Raw genomic sequence first — 20,029 nt, 5'->3', positions numbered from 1 at the left:
AGATCAAGCTTTTGTCAGTTTCATCTGCAAAAATTTTCTCCCATTCCGTAGGTTGTCTTTTTGTTTTACTTATGGTTTCCTTTGCTGTGCAAGCTTGTAAGTTTAATTAGGTCCCATTTGCTTATTCTTGCTTTTATTTCTATTGCTTGAGTAGACTGTTCTAAGAGAACATTTTTGAGATGTATGTCAGATAATGTTTTGCCTGTATTTTCTTCTAGAAGGTTTATTGTATCTTGTCTTATGTTTAAGACTTTGATCCATTTTGAGTTTATTTTTGTGTATGGTGTAAAGGAGTGTTCTAGCTTCATTGCTTTACATGCTGCTGTCCAGTTTTCCCAACAGCATTTGCTGAAGAGACTGTCTTTATTCCGTTGTATATTCTTGCCTCCTTTGTCGAAGATGAGTTGACCAAAAGTTTGTGGGTTCATTTCTGGGCTCTCTATTCTCTTCCATTAGTCTTCATGTCTGTTTTTGTACCAATACAATGTTGTCTTGATGACTGTAGCTCTATAGTATTGTCTGAAGTCTGAGAGAGTTATTCTTCCAGCCTCTTTCTTTCTCTTCAGAAATGCTTTGGCAATTCTAGGTCTTTGATGGTTCCATATAAATTTTATTATGATTTGTTCTAGTTCTGTGAAATATGTCCTGGGTAATTTGATAGGGATTGCATTAAATCTGTAGATTGCCTTGGGCAGTGTGGCCATTTTAACAATATTGATTCTTCCAATCCAAGAGCATGGGATATCTTCCCATTTTTTAAAGTCTTCTTTAATTTCCTTCATCAATGGTTTATAGTTTTCTGTGTATAATTCTTTCACCTCCTTGGTTAGATTTATTCCTAGGTATTTTATTGCTTTGGGTGCTATTTTAAAGGGGATTGTTTCTTTACTTTCTTTTTCTGTTGATTCATCGTTAGTGTAAAGAAATGCCACTGATTTTTGAACGTTAATCTTGTAATCTGCTACCTTGCTGAATTCTTCGATCAGCTCTAGTAGTTTTTGTGTGGACCTTTTAGGGTTTTCTATATATAGTAACATGTCGTCGGCATATAGTGACATTTTTACCTCTTCTTTTCCAATTTGGATCCCTTTTATTTCTCTCTCTTGCCTTATTGCTGTGGCTAGGACTTCCAAGACTATGTTGAATAGGAGTGGTGATAGTGGGCATCCTTGTCTTGTCCCAGATTTTAGTGGAAAGCTTTTGAGTTTTTCACTGTTGAGTACTATGCTGGCTGTAGGTTTGTCATATATAGCTTTTAAGATGTTGAGATATGTTCCCTCTATACCCACTTTGGTGAGAGTTTTTATCATAAATGTGTGTTGAATTTTATCAAATGCTTTTTCTGCATCGATTGAGATGATCGTGTGGTTTTTTGCCCTTTCTCTTGTTGATGTGATGTATTACACTGATTGATTTGCATATGTTGAACCACCCTTGTGTCCCTGGGATGAACCCCACTTGGTCATAATCTTTTTTATTTGTTGTTGGATTCTATTTGCTAATATTTTGGTGAGGATTTTGGCATCTATGTTCATCAGTGATATTGGCCTATAATTCTCTTTTTTTTTGTAGTGTCTTTGCCTGGTTTTGGTATCAGGGTGATGGTGGCTTCATAGGATGAGTTTGGGAGTACTCCCTCCTTTTCAATCTTCTGGAAGAGTTTGAGAAGGACTGGTATGAGTTCTTCTTTGTATGTTTGTAGAATTCCCCAGTGAAGCCATCCAGTCCTGGACTTTTATTTGTAGGGAGGTTTTTTATTGCTGTTTTGATTTCATTTCTAGTGATCAGTTTGTTCAAGTGGTCAGTTTCTTCTTGATTCAGTCTTGGTGGACAGTATGTTTCCAGAAACTTGTCCATCTCCTCTAGCTTATCCGGTTTGGTTCCATATAGTTTTTCATAATATTCTCATGTGATATTCTGTATTTCTATTTTATTTGTTGTAATTTCTCCATTTTCCTTTCTTATGTTGCTAATTTGTGCTCTCTTTTTTCTTCTTTGTGAGTTTGGCCAGAGGTTTATCGATTTTATTTACTTTTTCAAAAAAACAGCTTTTGGTTTGATTGATTTTTTTCTATGGTTTTTAAAATCTCTATTTTATTTATTTCCTCCTTGATCTTTATAATTTCCTTCCTTCTGCTGCCTTTTGGGGTTTTTTGTTCTTCTTTTTCTAGTTCTTTTAGCTGGTGGGTTAAATTGTTTATTTGAGATTGTTCTTCTCTTTTGAGGAAGGCCTGTATCGCTATAAACTTCCCTCTTAGCACCGCCTTTGCTGTGTCCCACAAATTTTGTGTGGTTGTGCTTTCATTTTCATTTGTCTCAAGGTATTTTTTAATTTCAGCTTTCATTTCCTCATTGACCCGTTGGTTTTTTAATAGCATATTTTTAATCTCCATGCTTTCCTTTTTTTCTCCTTTGTTTCTCTGCTATTGATTTCTAGTTTCATGGCATTACGGTCAGTAAAGATGCTTGAGATAATTTCTATCTTCTTAAAATTTTTGAGGTTTCTTTTGTGCCCAAGTACATGATCAATCCTAGAAAATGTTCCATGTGCATTTGAAAGAATGTATATCCTATTTTTGGGGGGTGTGCTCTGAAAATATCCACCAAATCTAATTTTTCTATTGTATCATTTAGTTTCTCTGTTGCCTTATTTATTTTCTGCCTGGAAAATCTGTCTAGTGATGTTAATGCTGTGTTAAAATCTCCAACTATGATTGTATTCCCATCAATATCCCCCTTTATTTCTGTTAGTAATTGTTTTATGTATTTAGGTGCTCCTACGTTGGGTGCATATATATTAATGAGTGTAATATCTTCATCTTGTATCACTCCTTTAATCATTATAAAATGTCCTTCTTTATCTTTCTTTATGGCCTTTGTTTTAAAGTCTATTTTGTCTGAAATCAGTACTGCAACACATGCTTTTCTGGCTTTTCCATTTGCATGGAATATCCTTTTCCATCCTTTCACTCTCAATCTCTATGTGTCCTTCTCCCTAAAGTGGGTCTCTTGTATGCAGCATATTGAAGGTTCTTGCTTTATTATCCAGTCTGCCACTCTATGTCTTTTGACTGGAGCATTTAGTCCATTAACATTTACAGTAATTAATGATAGATGTGTGTTTATTGCCATTTTGAACTTATCTTTGCAGTTGATATTTCCTCTGTGTTCCTTTCTTCTTCCTTTTGTGGTTTGGTAACTTTCCTTTGTATTATCATGGATTTTATTTAGTTTTTGTGACTCCCTTGTAAGTTTTTGGCTTCTGATTACCCTATCCTGTAAGTCTATTAGCCCATTACTATATATTTTGAACTTATCTTTGCAGTTGATATTTCCTCTGTGTTCCTTTCTTCTTCCTTTTGTGGTTTGGTAACTTTCCTTTGTATTATCATGGATTTTATTTAGTTTTTGTGACTCCCTTGTAAGTTTTTGGCTTCTGATTACCCTATCCTGTAAGTCTATTAGCCCATTACTATATCTTGAACCCATCCTACCAAAAACAAAAAATTTAAAATAGAAAGAAAAAAAAATACTCTATATTTTCTTGCTTCCCTCTCCCACTCTTAATGATTTAGATGTCTTCTTTTACAATTTAGTGTTTATTTTATTTGTAATTCATAAGTTATCACCATTTCGGTTATGAGTTTCTCATTTCTGTAGCATCCTGCTGCTTTTCTATTTAGAGTAGACCTGTCAATATTGCTTTTAGCATGGGTTTAGTGTTGCTAAACTCTTTTAGTGTTTGCTTGTCTGTGAAATTCTTTATCTCTCCTTCTATCCTAAAGGATAGCCTTGCTGGATAAAGTATCATAGGCTGCATCTTTTTTTCATTCAGGACTTGGAATATCATCTTGCCACTCCCTTGTGGCCTGTAGTGTTTATGTAGAGAAATCAGCTGAGAGCCTTATGGGGGTTCCCTTGTAACTCACTCTTTGCTTTTCTCTTTCTGCCTTTAGGATCATTTCTTTATCCTTGACTTTGGCAATCTTGATTATGATACATCTTGGTGTGGGTCTGTTTGGGTTCTTCCTGTATGGGACCCTTTGAACTTCCTGTACTTGGATATCTGATTCCTTCTTTAAGTTTGGGAAGTTTTCAGTCATGATTTCTTCAAATACCTTTTCAATCCCCTTTGTTCTTTCTTCCCCTTCTGAGACCCTTATTATGCATAGATTGCATGCTTTGTATTATCCCATAGGTCCCTTATGTTGCTTTCATTTATTTTAATTTGTTTATCTTTCAGTTGTTCTGATTGGGTGCTCTCTGTTGTCCTGTCTTCTAGGTCACTAATTCGTTCCTCTGCATTATCTAGTCTGCTTTGCACAGCCTTTAGATCCATTCTCATCTCAGCCAATGAGTTTACCAGTTCCACTTGGCTCTTCTTTATAGCTTTGATTTCATTTTTGACATATTTTATATCTCTAAACACTATCTCTTTTAGTTCCTTCAATACTTTGATCACTCCTTTTTTGAAATCTTGATCTAGTAGGCTATCAATGTCTATTTCATTGGTCGTTCTTTCAAGGGATTTCTCATGTTCTTTTAATTGGGAATGGTTTCTGTTTCTTCATCTTGCTCATATCTCTCTGGCAGTGTGGCTTATGAAGTATCAGTTATCTATTGAGGTCCTTAAAGGAGTTTATTTATTTATCTATCTAATGCCTATGTAGGAATAAAACTTAAAAAAAAAAAAAGGAGAAAGAGAATTTTAAAAGGGAGAAAAAAAGGTTTGAAAACAGTGTATAATCAATTATAGAAGAGCAATTTGAATCAGACTAGCTTTCGAGTTGAGACGTCTTTTTAACAACCCTTATTTTAAAAAAAGGAAGAAAGATTTAAAAAAAAAAAAGTGATATTTGAAACCTGTTTATAATCAATAACAGGAGATCAAACCCAAAAGAAATGAAAATGAACTCAGGTGGATTTTTTTTTAAAATAATCATATAGCTACTTTAAAAGAAAAATTGTAAAGGAATTAAAACTAGAAGCATATACAAGTGTTTAGAAAGTAGAAATTAAAACGGTAATAAAAATAGAACAGATAAAAAAGATATGATAAAGAGAGATTTTTGGAAAAGGGGAGGAAAAATGGTTCGAAAACAGTGTATAATAAATAACTGAAGAGCGAGTTGAAGCAGAATAGCAATCGGGTTGAGCTGTCTCTTAAAAACCTTTAAAAAAGGAGAAAAGAGGAAAAAGTATTTGAAACCTGTGTATAATTATTTTAAAAGAAAAATTTAAAAGGGATTAAAACTGGGAGAATATATAATTGTTTAAAAAGTAAAAATTAAAAAGGTAATAGAAAATACAACAGGTAAAAACAGATTTTTTAAAACGGGGGGGGGGAGGAGAGGGTGTTCTCCTGCACACTGTGCGCTCTGAATGAGAAGTCTTTCTGTCTTCGCCCTGTTTCGAGGGCTCAGCTTGTCGTTTCACGAGGCCCTCTGTTGGTGCCCTTGTCTGTGCTGCTCCCAGTGCCTGTCGACAAGCAGATCGCGCCCCCTCCCAGCACAGAGATCCTGCCGGAAAGGCGGGGAGCCACCCGCCGTCTCCCGGCGCAGGTCGCCCCGCAGCTCCGCGCCGCCGCGCGCTCCGCCCCGGGTGGGCGCTCCGGCTGGAGGCCCCGGGAAGACTGCGGAGCAGCCCCGCCCCTGCTCCATGTCCAAGCTCAGCTGTTTGTCCTGGCGGCGCGCACTTTGCGAGGCACCAGGGCGGAAGGGTCCTATCTGACTGGGGCTGCAAACAAGTCACTGTCTGGCCTCCGAGGCTGCCGGGCCCCCAGGCGTGGACTCAGGTTTCGCCCCCGTCCCCACCCGGGTGCCAAGCGCCGGAGGACATGGCGGCTGCGCCTGAGACCTGCCTCTCCTGGCCGAAAACCTTCCCTGGGTTTTCAGAGCTGGGGGTGTGCACCCTTCCCCCCGGGGCACCTCAGCCGTGCTGTTTCATGGAGGGCCCAGGTGGTTCTGCCCTGGGCATCCACAGCCACGGCGCGCAGCCCCCTGCAGTCCCCCGGGGCTGCCTCAGCGCAGCCATCCCCGTCCTCCGCCCGGCTCGGGCGGCCTGTCCCGGCCCCCAGCTCCCAACTCAGGTCTCGGGCTGGGTGTCTCGGGGACCCTCTGTGCCCGTCTAACTCAGTTCTGTCAGTTAAGGGGTGCTCCGTGCAGATCCGAGCCTCAGAGGCTCCGCCTCCGGCCCACTGGCCTCTCGGATGGAGAGGAGGAGACCCAGCGAGTGAGCGCCAGTCCTCCTTTGCTGCTCCCTCCCCGCGGGACTGGTCCCACTCTGCTTTGCCTTTTCGTCTTCCTTTTTTTCCTTTCTCCTACCAGATTTTTGGCGTCTTTGTCTTTTGAAGAGGACAGTGTTCTGTCGGAGTTCCGCATGTGCTCTGGTTGGCTGAGTGGGTCCGTGGATGTGAGTCCTGGTGCATCTGTGGGAGAGGGTGAGCCACCAGCATCCTTCTACTCCGCCAACTTGGCCTCCCTCCCTGCCTGTCCCTTAATCCTCCGTGTTCAGTTCATGAGCAAATCCTGTCTATTTCACCTCCAAATACATTTTCTCAAAAAAAAATCTACCCTTTCTACTCACCTTCTACTTTCCATCTCTGCTGCTGCCAGTCTAGCCAGACCACCCTCTGCTCCCAGCGATGGTCGTTTTCTTGGTAGCTTCTCTGCTCCCATTTTCTCCTCTTCTATCTGCGCTTCACACTGAAGTCAGAGTGATCCCTCCTCTTGTTAAAATTCTTCTGAAATCCATCCAAAACAAACTTCATCCTGACCGAATTCTATAAAACCCTCCGTGATGGGGCACCACGATCACTGCCATTTTTCCTCACTCACTCTCCTCCAGATACACAATGGAAGGAAGTGTCCCTGAAGTTTTACAACTTTGAAAAATTGCTGACAGTAGGATGCATTGTCACCCTCCTCTGGCCACCTAACACAGGCACTGAGGAAACACCGGATTGTTCCAAGTTCCAGGAAATGAATTCACAGGAGTCTCCTTGCTTTGGGCTATTTATTACATGTTTGATTTATGACACCATGGAGGCCAGTGCATCAGGAAGTGTCAGAGAGGACTCTCAGGTCTGTAGTTCACGAAACGCTGGCTGAAGGACATTCTTTGAGATTTTCTACTTTGAGACTTGACTGATTTCCAAGCTCCTTCTTATCTACAGAAGATGCACTGGCACAGAGCCTGGACAAAATACTAAGCAATTATCATAAATTTAATGATTTATTGTTTCTTCCTCCTATCTCTAATAATCCCCTATTGTTTTCCTGAATTTAATTTTGTTTTCCTCCTTCCTAGATTTTCATCAGTAGGAGAACGGTGGATGTTTCCGTGACAAGATTTTCAGGCATCTGAGGGTTCTTTTGTGGGGTTGAGAAGAGCAGATCTCAAGTTGCATCGTTTCAGACCTTTATTCCCAAATGCCAGGGTGAGCCCTCGCCCGTTGCCTTTCCCAATCATAGAATCAGAACTGCGTTTTCCAGATTTTCCTTCCCGTTTGCTGACCTCGTCTAATAGGATATTTCATGTTTCTTCTGAGACTTCTGCATCTGCCCTCCTGATTCTAACTTACACAACTGCTTACCTTCCCGCTCCTTTCCCATCACAAAGCCCAAGACGATGTGATTACCTTCTCTTAACATATCAGCTTGATAATCATTCTTTTCTGTGGATCAGAGTTAAATCTGCTCTCACATTTCCAGTGGCCCCAGTGCCGACGAACTGAGAGATGGTGAGGGGTGGGTGGGGGTTGTATACATGTACGTGTGTAATTGAGCTCATGATTGAAAACTTATTCCTTCTCTGAGATCACAGAGAAATTAACACTTTTAAAAAAATTTCTTTAGGGAAAAGGATGAAGTCATTCCAGACCTTCTTTCCTATCCTTTCCTTTTTTTTTTTTTAAACTGTGCCTCCTTTCTGTTTTTTTAGTTTATTGCTTTCTTTATTTCTGCTTCCTCCATTCACACCTCTCCCAATTCTGCCTTGATCTCTGTATCCAGAGATGCCTTGATACTGTGCCTCAGAGAAGCTGGAGCTTCCTGAAATGAAACACTTTGTGTTCTTCCTTCTGGTTAACTTACAGAATGAATGAGCTTTCATTTCTGTTCAGCTCATGGAGAAAATCAATGAGTAAACTGGCAATTTCATTTACAAATTGACTGTGGAACTTCAACTATTACTCAGAGCCCTTCAGACATTTATACATATATAAATAAGCACTTAATCTTATAAAGCAGCTTTACAATTTTCACTTGGACAATATTTTATAAAACATTAGTTCAAATGGATCATCTTGAAAATGTAATTATGTGGTCATAAAAGTAAACCCTATTTTGAAAGGCAATCATTAAATCTTAGCAATCTGAGCATTGCTAAATATCAAGTTCTTCCTATATTAAGTAACATCTTTCATGATAAAATGTCCTGCCATCAACTTTTGTTTATTTAGACCTTCTAATTGAATAAATTGAATCAGAGAAGGCAATTCATAGTAAGGGTTAAGCAAGGCATGACAATGGATGCATAATTTCCTCGGCATGGCAGGGAGATAACATCAAATGTACAAGAAAAGTTAATATGATTTTATGACATTAACATACATCATTGTAATGAAAAGAACTGTGAAGCTCGCTGGAAGTTATGTGGCATTATTTAATTTAGATAGTAAGAGTTTCTTTCTTAGACAACATTTAGGATAAGAAAATGATTCTCCATTGCTACACAGCTAAAGGGATGGAAAGAGCTTCCTGCAGTTTATTTCGGCACATCTTTTGAAAAGAAACATTGGGTCTTTTACAAGTTTTGTTTTAATTCTGGCAACTCAGCACAGACAAAAACCATGGTTTACCTAAGCTTTCCTTTTTATTGACCTATGGCTACTTAAAAGCCAGAGTTAAAAATTACACACATAAAAAATAATAAATGCTTGACCCAGAGTGTAAGCCTGTGGGCATTTTCATACAATACCTGTGGGAGTACAAAGGCTATAAATGTTTCTAGAGGGAAATTTGGCAACATGTGTCAATGCATACAGCTATCAATGTAGCAGCTCCTGTTCTAAGAGTTCCTAGCAAGAAAATAATACAAAACAGATGTAAAGCTATGTACACACATGTACACACACATAGATTCATCTGTGTAATATTCGTTATATAAATGTTCATTATTGGGTTAGTCCTGATGGTCAGCAGATTATTATGGCACATTTACTCAATGGAATATTGGGCAACATTAAAAACTACCCTATAGATTCAAATTACATACCTTATATATATTCATATATATTAATATACATTTATTTATATATTTATATATATTTAATTATATTATAAATAAAATATATTTATATATATATTTCTAAGGGTTTAAAAATCTATAGATAATAAATTCTATACTGCATGAGTGCTAATGATGTTTAAATAAATAATTGGGATCATAACACCAACTGCACATAAAAGATATCATTGGTTTGTAGAATTTTTTTCTTTCACCTATTTCTCTGTTTTTTCTGCCTTGGTTATACGTTATTTTAAAATTGGAAATGAATGAACACAGATCTTCTGCAACTTATGATGGGGCTTCCATCCCAATAAATCTATCATAAATTGAAAGCATCATTAAGTTGAAAATGCATTTAACACACCTAACCTAGCTCAGCCTCGCTTTACCTCAGTCACGCTCTGAACACTTATATGAGCCTACAGTTGAGCAAAATCATCTAATACAAGGCCATTTTATAATAAAGTGTTGTACATCTCATGTAATTTATTGAATACTGTACTGACATGGAAAACAGAATGGTTGTCTGGGTCCAGAATGGTGGTGAGTGTATTGGTTGTTGACCCTCCTGATCACGTGGCAGACGGGGAGCCACTGTGGCCGCTGGCCAGCATCCTGAGAGCAGATGGGACCACACATCACTGGCCCAGGAAAAGATCAAAATTCAAAATTCAAAGTGCGGTTTCTGCTGAATGCCTATCAATTTCACACCACCCTAAAGTCAAACCAATCATCAAGGTGAACCATTGTACAACAAGGACCCACTAGAAATGCTATTGAAAACGTTCTGGCAAGAGCTGATAATAACACACACATATTAGTGCAAACATGTGTATATGCCCATTGCGTGCACTTGCCTTCGGTAAGGAAGCGCGTGATCCTGAACTCTGTGTGGTCATGGTCAGCACAGTGGTTATTCCCAGTGCCACCCTGGCTGGAGCAGCATCCATATTGATCCAGAAGGAAACCCAGGACAGAATAACGATCAGGAGACTGGGGATGTACATCTGGATCAGGTAGTACCCCATCTGTCGTTCAAGATGGAATCGCACTTCTATGCACGTAAACTTCCCTAATTGGGTGTAAAATAAATGCAGCAATTGGTAAAAATAGGCCTCTGTTATTGCATCAAATGTCACAATTCTGTTTCATCATAATTTTGCCCTAAAAAAGTCTGTTGTAATGAAATGGGATCCTAAATCATATGTGCAAATTGGCTTCTGAAAAATATTGTTCTTATTTTACTGTTCCAGGAAATAATATATAATCTTCTATGACTTACATTTGATGAACACTTCATATTTGTCAAACTTCTCAAAGGTCTGTTACTTCACTTGATTGATGTCTACTTTTGCCACTTCTATTAAACACTGTTTGGGACAATCTGGGGAAAGAGGCTTGTGTCTAGAAGGAAAGGCAATCACAAAAGGCCCTGGAGCAGGAAAGGTGTGGTGTGTAGATGAGAAAGCAAACTGCTGTGTCCAGATGACAGTGTGAGGGGAGAGAGGGACAAGAGGGTTGGAGGGAGGGGCAGGGACGCCCCAAGTTTGTGGTGCACTGTTACAGCAGCCGACCACCTACACCAACTCTGACTTCTTAGATTTCTCTAAAAGTTGCGTATGATTGCTACTGTCCCTGGAGAGCTGAGCAAGGTCACCGGTAGTGACCTGCCTGCCCTTGACCTTTGTGTTGACCTGTTAACTTTGAACTCCCAACTGAATTAGCCTTACCCCCGAGGTAAGAAAATGGCACTGACTTTTTCACCAGATATTGTGAGTTAGCTAAGGAGATAAGAGATCGGAGACCTTGGACAGTCATCCTTTGGTATCCGTGAGGGATCGGCTCCAGGACCTCCATGGATACCAAAATCCAAGGATGCAGGGAACGTGTAAATGCTGTGTAAATAGATGCCAGTGCCCAGCAAATTCAAGTTTTGCTTTTTGGAACTTTCTGGACTTTCTTTCCCAATTATTTTCCATCCCGGTTGGTTGAATGTTTGGATGTGGAACCCGCAGACATGGAGGGCTGACTGTGCTGTGAGAGGTCAGGTCACAGTTCTGGAAAATGCTGAGCCCACAAGAAATCACAGTTATGATAAGAGCAGCAGCTGATGCCAGTGGGAGGCCATACATGGCCCGCGATGGGGCGATGCCTCAGCTCCGGGCAGTTTAATGGAACTTGTAGGAGAAGGGAAGGCAGCTGGAATAGATACTGTGGGAACAGCCTGTGCCCGCTGAGAGATGTGAACAGATAATGTGAATGTACAAGTCTTTCAATCCTTGATATCAGTAACTGGATCTGATAATTAATCTCAAATGTAAAAGGCTACTATGTCAGGTGAATAGCAGGTGCTCAGTAACAATGCCTTGCAACGCATGAAATTGTGGCCAAAAGAAAAGTTGAGGCAAGTGAAGCCTTCAACAAAAGCAATCTCTTTCATTTTTGTTAGCAAACACAATGTGTACAGCCCAAGGAGAGTTAAAAAGTACATTTTATTGCTTACATAGAAATTAAAGGAACTTTTTCTGAAACATCATTACTACGTGCCTATGGGTTTTGGGCAGAAAAAAAAATTATTTAAATATAATTGAACACCAAGCATCTCTCTGGTTCCATACAAACCAATTACGTAACAATACGCAATGAGTCGAAGCTTCTGTAAGTTTCAAAGGCATCCATTCTCTGCTCTATGACTATAAAACGCATTCAGCTACAAACTGTTAAAGTAATTAACCCAGCATGATAATTAAGAAATATCTGAAACACAAGTCAGACGTGTAATGAAGAATACTCAACCCCTACCTGTGTTGTAATGTTTAGTGCAGTATCGTAAATCTTTCTCTTCTTTCAACAGAAACTGGGGCAAAGTCAGTCCTTCTGCCACTTGAACAGGTGCCTCATCTTGCCATTCAAAAATGAGGTCATTCATGGTGTACCCAACTAGGCGAAGCAAAATAAAGAAGTATTTACAGCACAAAAGGGCATTCAGAAGAATGAAATTTTTTAAAAAATCACCTACACAGCTCACATAGAATGGGGAAGACCCAAAAGTGTCATCTTAACTTTACTGATGGAGCTAAGCATTGCACAATTCCAGTCTAAGAAATCTATTCATATGGAATATTTATCAAATAATGGAAGAAGTTGTAGGAGGCTGATAGTAAGTACGACATGGCATGTGGAAATCTTAAAGGACAAGCACATACATCCTTCCCTTGGGACAGGGAGCTACTGGACTAATTCAACAATTCATGTCGATTCCCCTCCATCAGATCTCCCCTCGCCTTTTCTCAAATTACTCAGGACCCTTTCACCAAAAGCTGAACTTGTTACTGGTTAGGAAATGACCTAACCTATTACATCCATGGAGAGAACATGCCAGAATTGCTACTTTTCTTGATTGAATCATTAACTATTTTAGTTTAGGGCCTCAGCTTTTATGTCCTGGGTCCCAAAATAGACAAAAGGGTATTTTCAACAGAAATGTCTGCTATTCAGGGAAAATCAGAGTACAAAGAAAATCCACATGGGATAGTTTGTGGAGGAGGAAACTCTCGCATATACCATGAGCAGATTCAGAATAGAATGAAATAATGTATTTTGTAATAGGCCAGCATCTTTTAGTAAATTCATATGTCACAGATCTACAGGAGAGGTAGCTAAGAAAAGCAGAATTTTATCATTTTCTTCCCTCCAAATGAGAAGCTGTTGAAATGGACACTTGAAGGCTCTGCAGATGGAGTGCAAGTGAAGGAAACCCGTGGAGGAGGGCTTTGTCAGAATTCACAGCTGCCCTGGAGATAGGAAGAGAGAGGACAGATGGTCTGGCCTGTGGGTTAAGTCAAGGGGTCAGATAAAGGAGGCAGAACTCTAGGTTATGAAGCAGCAAAGAAGGGAAACTGTCCCAAACGAATTCCCTGGTAGCTGATGTTGCAGGGAAGAGGTTGTGTGCCTGATTAGAAACTGCTGGCACGGAGCAGGTTAGACTGAACAGACTGATGTGTATGAAGGGGAACCGATCACCCTGCTCCCTCCCCCAGTACCCGGAAGAGGACGGCCCCCAAAAGAGCTGATTCTGATCCAGCTGCAGTGGCAGTGACTGGAGCCAGACGCCCATCCCCACCCACCTGGCCCCGAGGCGCACCTCACGGCATCGGCTCCGCTGGCCATGGGGGAGGTGGTAGAGGGGCACCTGTGGTTAGAGGGTATCCTTAGACCATCTAGGGTTCTGCTGTCCAAGTTTCAGCAGCAGGACCATCATTGTGACGGCTCACTGTGGAACACGCACTGTTTGATAGAGGCGGTAAAGTCCTCCAGACTGAAGGGGACACGCCTGAATTCTGGTTTCAGAACAGACAGGGGATCTTGCAAGACTGTCCTCAAGACCCCTGGACTTAGCACAGCAAGGACTTCTTCTTGACTTGCTTACACAGGACACAGTCCATGGACACTGCAGTTACTGATTTGGTGGCTAAGAACAGAAGGTTCTCACATTCATGCCTGAGTCTTTGGATACATCCAGCATAAATAACATTTTACCTAGAGAGAAAACAGATGCACGTCTCTCAAGGATCAAAAGGTAGAAAAATGGGCACTTATTTACTTTCAAGTAGGACAGTACCCAATTCTTCCATACGTGCAACCCTTGAAGTCAGAATATGTGGGGTATTTCCCAGTGTAGACAGATAAATGGAGAAATGAACTGAAACCCCATTTTGTTTTTACGGCCTGAATTTTTCTGGAATTTTTCTGGAATCTCCCTTGAAAAGGAAGTAGGTCTCTGACACTCCCTCAGAGACAAGCCTTAGGTGGTCTCTGGGGCAATTTACCCGCCGCACAGTCAGCTGCTCTTGTGTCAAAGAATCACCCACACTAAGTGATTTCAGCCCAGGCATTTCATTATCAAACGATGCTACTTCCTGCAGGGCCATAAAATATTTAAGTTTGAAATCAGAAGGAAGATAGTGAGATGGCAAATTTAGGCAGTAACTTACAGGGTGTTCAAGGAAAACAGCCAGACGTTAATTTTGTCTCAAGGAATCTTCAAACATAACTAAAAAATCAATACTCCTACATAGTTGGCAGTGTTGTAGCATCCTTGCGCCTTTGGCTGGCAGAAGTTCATACCATTCTGAGAACAGACTCGCTTATGAGATCAAGGTTGGGAGACGAAATGCCTTGTACCATAGTAAGTTTCCCAACCAGGGATACTTCACTGAGGGGACAAAGACATCGACTACCCCCTTCAGCCAACAATTTCACGTGGTAGCTGCAGTGAAACGTGTAAACAAATGGCTCAATGCAACCAGTTGCTTCTTCAACTAGTACTTACTGAGCACTGACTGTATGTAAGGCAACCTACTGGACTTCTGGGAACACGAGGGATTTTCAGCAGGTAGGAAAGAAGTGGCCTGGGAGAGGTACAAGGAGCTGTGTGCGTTCAGAAGAGGGGTCGGTGTCACTCAGAGGCCTCGTTCGAGGTGGATCTTGAAAAAAGACAGAACCTGTGTATAACGCGAGGGAAAGCGAGGTACTCAGGCAAAGGGAACAGTATAATTAGTTGAAAGAAACTGCAAACTCCCAAGGCTTATAATAGGAATAGCAAGAACTTCATTTTTCTAGAGCCAGTTTGCACGCAGAAGCATACGGAATAAAAAGATAAATTAATGTAAGACTATGTCAAATTTAAATTCCAGGTTGAAAAGTTTGATTTTTTAAAAATTCCCTCTGGGCAATGACAAACAATGGAAATCTTTTGAGCAGGGGAGTGACATGGTAAAAATTGTGCTTTAGAAGCATTACTGTAGCAGGATTCACAAGGTCCAACCTGCTTTCATATTCATAAGACCTTGTTCGCCTTTTTCATTGTGTTGACATTTGTCCAGATGGTGAAAACACAATGGGTAAAACTTCCAGGGCTTTAGCATAATAAAAGCGTGCTGGTGGTTACTGTTTTCTTTACTGCCATGCCTTGCAGTGAAAACAATGCCACTTTTGTTTAAGAATGTCCTCGATCCTTGATGAAACAGTAACAATTATAATCTTATTAAATTCTGACCCTTATATAAATGTACTTATAATTCTGTGTACGGAAATGGGAAAAACAGATAACACACTTCAGCTGCCTACGGTAACACGATGCTTCTTTTAAGAAAACGCACTGGCGTGATTGATTTGCATATAAGCCAGCTGGTTTTTCTTGAAACACCATTTTTACCTGAAAAAAATGACCAGCAAACTGTGGTTCTTGTGATCAGGTAGATGTCTGATCATTTTCTTGAAAATAAAGCTATTGAGTGAACCTATCATGTAGAGGGAAATAGCCGACATTGTTGTTGCCAATGACACAGGTTGAGCTTTCAATTCAACATCAGAATTTTGGAAAAATGTATCCCCAATACGTACAGATTTTTTTTTTTGATGAGCCTGATGGTGATATGAACAAATGTGACCTTTCGATATTGTACAATGTCACGTGTCAATATTGGAATATACTGAATAACTCATTAAGCTCCTGTCTTCCAAATGACCAAAGCATGGTGTTAAAAGTCATGCAGAGGTAAAGGATCCATTCAAAGTTCAAGACCCACAAACAGAGTAATTTACAAGAGTGTGGAGGGTTCATTGCTATGGCTCCCAATTTCATATTGCAACTAACATTTAAGAAACTATCACCTTTAGAAACTAAAGTTTTTTTTTCAGAACATAGAATTTCCTTCTCTCCAAAGGCTAAGTAGTGTCCTATTGAATGTATGCGATACAGCTTCATCCACTCATCCGCCACGCAGAAGTGGTCTGTTTCCCCACGACTTGACTGCTGTGAACAATGCTGCTACCACAGCAGCGCTAATATTCCTCCAAGGTCCTGACTTCAGTTCTTTTCAGTGAATATCCAGAAATGGGATTACTGGATCACATGGTAGTCCTATTTTTAATTTTTGCAACACCATAGATACAGCTTGAGGAGAGGGTGTTAAGGGAAATAAGCCAGAGAATGTTCACCACCAAGAGTGAACCCTAATGCAGGTCCGTGGTCGTAACAAGTGTACCACTCTGGGGTGGGGTGTTGATATCGGCAGAGGATGTGCGTGGAGGCAGGTAGGGGACAGGGTAGTGTATGGGAAATTGTTACTTTTTGCTCAGTTTTGTTGTGAACCTTAAACTGCTCTTTAAAAAAAAGTACTTTTTAAAAACCTCATCTAACAAATCATTCAAATAGCACAAACAAAAAAACTTATTACTGAACTGTTGCCCAGGAATTAATTAAACTAGTTCATTAATTTCATATTGAATTGCTGAGTGCCTACTCTATATGAGGTCCTAGGTGAGGTCCTGGAACTACAGAATGCCCTGGCTCCAGTTAGGATGCTCACAGAATATGAGGTAGCTGATAATAACACAGATAAACTAACAGACTGTGAAGAGTCTCACAGACAAATAAGCAGGGAGTTCTGTGTGAGCGCAGGAAGGGGTTACACGAAGCTGGAGAACAGGAGAAGGAGAATCAGGTTAAGTTTTCCAAAGGAATGACTGTAACAATTATTCAGGTGTGCAAGATTAAATATTTATTATATTCAGATGTGAAAAATAGCAGGGCATTTGTTTTCAATTATTTATATCTGTATCTGAATATCACACCCCCATTCCATCTGATTAGGGTAGACTTGAGAGAGAGCAACTCAGATTAACCCTCTGAAGATGACTCCATCTTTCTCCGGAAGCGTAGAGTCTTAAAAGAAAATATTTAGTCTTTCAGGCGTTCTCGCTTCCTTCCTTTCTCCTAGTCAAGAAGTCGCTTGGTTATGAAGAGGCTCACCGTACATCTTGCTTTGCCAAGACAGCCCTGGATTACTTCTTTTTTCCTTATATCCTCTCTGACCCAGCTCTTGTTCTCAATTTTTCATTTTTAATGAATGGTTAATAAATCATTATTAACCATTTTTTAAAATACATCATTATTGGTTTGGTAGATCTTCGATTGTACTTCTAGACTCTCCCATGGCATGAGTATGAGATTATTTTAATACTTTTTGTTTTAATATTTTAATATTAGGTAAAAAAATCTCTGAAACAGCCAGTGTTAGCAGTGGTCCATCTGTCATTACCAAACCCTTTCAGTAACAAACTAATATTTCAAGGGCAGCTAACTGCCTATCTGAGAAGTGGCAGAAGTTTTCAACTTTGTTCCCCCAGCTGGCCACTTGGTGTACAAACCTGTGACATCCATGAAGTGTCAAAGTGCAGCAGGAGTATCACAGAAAATTTTTCAGTTAGTTGTAAATCCTGGGGTGAGGGTATAGCTCAGTGGTAGAGTGCATGCCTAGCATGCCTGAGGTCCTGGGTTCAATCCCCAGCACTGCCATTAAAAAAATCCATTAAAAAAAATGAATAAACCTAATTACCCTCCCCAAAAAAGATGATTAAATGAATAAAATTCTTTTTTTAAAAAGTTAGTTGTAATTGAAAGCTGAATAGCACTGCTGTGGACCATGTAGAAAGTAATCTGAATGCTTTGAGTTTCAAAACCTACAAACATTTGCTATTTTATTATTTGGCAACATTCATATTTTGTAATAAACTCTTCTAAGCTGCAACGGCTAAAAGAAATGAAAGCTCAATATTAATTGAAAAAGTAAGCTCCGAATTTCCATTTCACAAAAAATGTTGGTGAACGGGCAACTTAAACCGAACGTTGTTTATATTTAACGTCACAAAAGGGGCTACAGCAATAGCCTTGTCCACACAAAAGTGAGCTGAAAACGTCTTAGCATTTATTTGAAAAGTTACAGTCCTTTTACAAACACTGCCCAAATATGATCACTTGATAAATGCATTTGCAAGGGGAGCAAGTTCAAGTTTTCTTGGAAAAGTGCCTAACAGGAAATTTGTAAGCAATCAAATGATGTGAGGTTTGTTTTAGTATCCTTTCCTGCTTCAAAGAGAAAATGGATTAAATTAATTTTAAATGATCTTGATTCTTAAATCCAATTCTGTAATCAAAGTAAGGCTTCTGGAATTACATTTGTTAAGGAAGAAATATGTGATGGCATTGTAAATTCTATAGTAAAGTCTCTCTTAAATTCATTTTAGAAGTTCAACATTGAAAATAAATGTCGCTTACCTGTGATGGATCTGAAGAAAATATTTGTTGGAACTCATCACTGTGGTAAAAATTATGTTCTTACTAAATTTAAAAAAAATCTATGGAGGTCCAGTATTCTTCAAATTAGTAATGAAGCCTGTATGATTTATTTTACATCCGTAAACTCTGTTACAGTCTATCAACTGAAGAGAGGCTATAGTTTTTAATATTTACATTTTTGTATCAATACAAGTAACTGAACTGTAATTCTGTGTGCATGACAAAGCTGATATTGAATTAAAACTTCTGTTTCATCATGGCACAACACACTTCCTCCAGTTAAATTTTTTTCAAATGTGAACATTTGAAGAAGTGCTTTACAGATCAGCTTACGTGTTCTGCGATGGTACTGAACTTTCAGTAAGTAGGTTCTCTAAATTTTGGCTGCATTTGTTTAAAATCAGTTGGAAGTATTTAATCAAATTGCTTTATGAATGGAACTAAAATTTTAGATTCTGAAGCTTTTTATCAACTAGGAGGAATTTAATTATGTTGTTTCCACCCAAGGACACATTGAGATTAATCCCCACAATAGAAGGGGAGACACAGTGGGGTCTCACATGATGCGCCATATTTATTTACTTTTATTTGATAACTGTGCTTTGGAATGTCTTAGGAGAAGATTATATTGACCAACTGCTTATTTTTAGTTGGATAACTTATACCGAAATGCAATGGAATTCAGAAGGCATAATTTCTAACATGCAAATTAGGTGAAGAATTTTTAAAAGATTCCTATATAGAAGCAACTAATTTGACTCCTAATGACTTTATCCTCTCTGGGCATTCTACCCCTTCTCATCTCTAAGAAACTGAGACAAATACCGTTTCAATATACCATCCACGAGAGAATGGATTTTAAATGTTACCGCATCATTTAAGATGAAGATGAACAAACTTTTCATTCTCGGTGTCAGCAAAAGTCTGTAATATGTGTAGTAAAGGACATTTACAAAGAAATGTAAAAACGAGATGATGAAACATCATTGGAATAAAGATAAAGACATGCCATGGTCTCAGGCAGGTGGACTCATGGTTGCAGAAAATGCTGTTCTCCCATGGCTGACCTGTAATCTCAATGCAATTTATGTAAAAATTCTAATGCACTTTTCAACTGGAAATTAATTCTGAAGTGTAACAGTACATACATATCAAAGGCAGTTTTGCCAAATAATAAGTAAAGAAGTAGACCTGTCTAACAAGGGACAAAATACACAAATAAAGCTATTGTGTTTAAACAGCTTCAGAATAGGGCCTCTGTACCAGGTAGATAATTGGAACAGAACAGAGTCCAGAATCAGACCTATACATGGAAATTTAAGGCAAAAAAATGACATTTCAAATCAACATGGAAAAAATTTTAATAAATGATAATGGAAAAAATTTTGATCCAGTTTAAGAAAGATTTACGCAAAAATAAAATCTACTTGTATTTGAAATGTAAGCACAACCTATGTTATAAAATGTCTAAAATATCATATTTTTGTATTTTTGTCATGTAAAAGGCATAATTTATGAAGAAAAAATAGATTTAATTATATTATGTATTACATATATATTTAAAACCCTTTGTGCTATGAAAAATATCATAAAGTT

The 20,029-nt window shown here is 39.1% G+C and overlaps 1 protein-coding gene across 1 annotated transcript in view; it reads right to left on the bottom strand.

The window, feature by feature from the left end:
• The window catches only part of GLRA3 (glycine receptor alpha 3), a 140,001-nt gene that overhangs the window by 21,380 nt on the left and 98,592 nt on the right, over positions 1-20,029 (bottom strand). Inside the window, exons 6-7 of the mRNA XM_010995137.3 lie at positions 12,094-12,231; positions 10,149-10,363 (exon numbers count right to left, since the gene is read on the bottom strand). Of these exons, the coding sequence (XP_010993439.1) occupies positions 10,149-10,363; positions 12,094-12,231 (353 nt within the window). The remainder of the gene's footprint in view (positions 1-10,148; positions 10,364-12,093; positions 12,232-20,029) is intronic.

The sequence above is a fragment of the Camelus dromedarius genome, chromosome 36 (assembly GCF_036321535.1).
Source record: "Camelus dromedarius isolate mCamDro1 chromosome 36, mCamDro1.pat, whole genome shotgun sequence".
In the NCBI taxonomy this organism is placed as follows: Eukaryota; Metazoa; Chordata; class Mammalia; order Artiodactyla; family Camelidae; genus Camelus; species Camelus dromedarius.
The sequence above is the reverse complement of the archived record's forward strand: the minus strand, read 5'-3'. Positions and strand labels throughout refer to the sequence as shown.